The 2,679-nt window shown below is 41.1% G+C and overlaps 1 protein-coding gene across 1 annotated transcript; it reads right to left on the reverse strand.

The window, feature by feature from the left end:
• Window positions 1-217: 217 nt before the first annotated feature.
• On the reverse strand, window positions 218-797 carry LOC122669320 (auxin-responsive protein SAUR76-like). Its single transcript, XM_043866069.1, has one exon. The coding sequence runs from the start codon at window positions 661-663 to the stop codon at window positions 277-279; it is 387 nt and encodes a 128-aa protein (XP_043722004.1). The 5' UTR covers window positions 664-797; the 3' UTR covers window positions 218-276.
• Between the last annotated feature and the right edge of the window lie 1,882 nt (window positions 798-2,679).

A 2,679-nucleotide genomic window follows, 5' to 3' on the forward strand; every position in this document is an offset into this window, starting at 1 on the left:
AATTCAAGATTCAAAACGCACTTCTAGTTCTCTAGAATGGATTAAATCTTTAATCCTCAACAAACAGTTCACACTTGATGGCTACTGAATTAATTAACTTCGTTTTCTTCTTTAACTTCTCCTCTCTTTTTTATGGTTCCTACACCGCTACTTCAATTGTTATTAATTCCTTGAAGAAAAGGGGGGGAAATTTACAATTAAAAATTTATAGTCTCTTTGTGTGGGTGAATAGAATTACAAGCATAATAAGCATGCATCAATGTTCTTCCTTCATCATCAGCAAGCGTAGAACTCGACGAGCTCATCTAAAGACTCAGGCTGTGGCTCTGCGTTCTCCAGCATCCAAAGCATATGTTCGAACAATACTACTTCGCACCCGACCGTCATCGAATCCGACCCGTCCGATTTCTCCAGAAGCTCACGAAATAGAGGGTGGTCAATGACGTCGGAGCTGATAAGGTACCGCCGGCGAGACTTCCCAACGTACACCGGCTGAAATCCTTCCGGAACATTTCCGCCGCCGGGGACGGCTACAGAGTCTTCGTCATCGGAAGGGTTAGCGGCGGCGATGGAGCTGCCGTTGTTGCTACGCCCGAACTTGTTCATTGATTGCCATCTCTTTAACACCGACTTCAGCTTCGTTAGCTTACCGCCTTTCGCCATTTCTGATTGGGGAATTTTGGGGTTTTACGTTGTATCGCAATTACAGGTTCTCCCAAATGAATGAGAGAGAGGAAGACTGAGAAATGCTCTACTGTGGAGCGAAACGAGAGAGAGAGAGAGAGACTTTGAGATAGAGATGGAGAAACTTGAGGAGAGGGTTTGGTTGGGAGGATGAGAAAGAACGAAGAAGGTTCGTATATATAAAAGAAGGAACAGAAAGGGGAAGCAGCGAAAAAAAGTTTTAGTTTATTTTGGAGGGGAGCTACAGTTGTGGGGTCCACTGTTAGATAACAGCGAGGACCTTAATTTGTTGGCAAAACCTGCAGCGGTTTCACTTTGAAGTTTGAGTTTACAAACAGACCCCTTATTTTCTCTACTTTCAAAAACAAAAAACAAAAAACAAAAAACAAAACAAAAAAGTTAAACTATAACCATCGTTTAGAGGATATTAACGAATATGCCCCTATTGTTGCCACTAAAATCAGATTTATTTATTCCAACTTTTACCGACCTATAAAGAGAGAGAGAGAGAGAGTAAGAGATCCTCTACTGCCGAGTTGCCCGGTAAGACCGTGCTGCCTAGACACGATACTGTGTGTAAAGATTGCTTTATCCTCACTCAAGCAAGGCATTTGGGCAAGGGTAAGACGAATATTGTACGTAATACCGTGTTTGAACAGCACGATCCTGCCGAGCAATTCGGCAATAGAGGATCCAAATTCGAGAGCATGATAACCTTCCACAAAGACATCAAACCCTCCTCCCACCGCATTGTTGAACTAAGAACCTGTTTTTAAAGGGCCTAGGGCTGGTGTTTTAACCCTAGAAGAGGTTGAGAGGGTAATCGAACTGAATCTCTATTAATCATGTCCCATTTGATAGCATATGATAATGTGGATTAAATCTCGAACGTTCCATTTGATAGCCCTGACAATAGATAATCTCGAAGTCGCTTTATTGCGTAACAATCTGGAATTTATTTGTTTTGATAAATTCATCATTGTACAGCAAAAGGTGAGCTTGCCAAGACACACCCAATTACAAGGTTTCCTCCATCAAATGTCCTTTCTACCCCTATTGATTTTCCAAATAACACTGGTACCTGCAGCAGTCTTTGAGGAGAGGAGCAAAGATGAAAATTTACTCCCCTCAACATATGGGAGGGGAATAATGATGGATTAAAATTCTCTTCATTGTGGGTATCTTGCGGTGCATTGCAGTGCGGGTTGAGAGGTCGTCATATAGAAGAAGCTTTATCCAACGATGCGAACTCGATGCAATACAATTTTTCTTTTCTTTTTTCTCGAGCTCGGCACTGTTGAATATCGCAATTTTCACATGTCGAGCTCTTAGGCCTGCACTACAGTGTGGCACAAGATGCCCACACTGCAGAGAACCTTACATATTTATTGAGAATGAAAGAAAACACATTCTATCATAAATAATAATGTAAAATGGACATGGCCCAAGGCCCGGTCCAAGTCACCCTCAAGGGACAGGTTGGACCCAACCCATGCATGGGAGAGAGCCGGCCACTTAAATGGCTGACTCTCTCCACCACCTCTTTGGTCCATTCCTAGTATGAGTTTAAAAGGGGGGTCTTAGGGTTTTGGTTATAAATAGAGGACTCCTAACCCTAAGGCCACATAACTAGAAACCAAATTTTCTCTCTCTCTCTCTCTCTTTTCTCCAAGTATTTGCGTTCTCTGTGGGACTTCATCTTTTCTTAAAGATATATGATGTGAAGTTTTCTATGGAGAATTGTTTCAAGATATCTAGAGATTGAAGAAGATTTGTTCATGTGCTTGTAACCAAAAACTTGGTTCTTGATCTTTCTTCCAATATCTTCCCATATACATTCAGGTATGATCCAAACCGAATTTATTTAGATCTTGAATCAATTGATCTAACAAACAAAATCAAGTTTATCTTCGCTCACACTCAAGAGAAAATCTCTTAATTCATAATATTTGATTTTGATTGCACTAAGACAAAGTACATTGGACCTTAGAGAAT

The sequence above is a fragment of the Telopea speciosissima genome, chromosome 7 (genome assembly GCF_018873765.1).
Source record: "Telopea speciosissima isolate NSW1024214 ecotype Mountain lineage chromosome 7, Tspe_v1, whole genome shotgun sequence".
Lineage (NCBI taxonomy): Eukaryota > Viridiplantae > Streptophyta > Magnoliopsida > Proteales > Proteaceae > Telopea > Telopea speciosissima.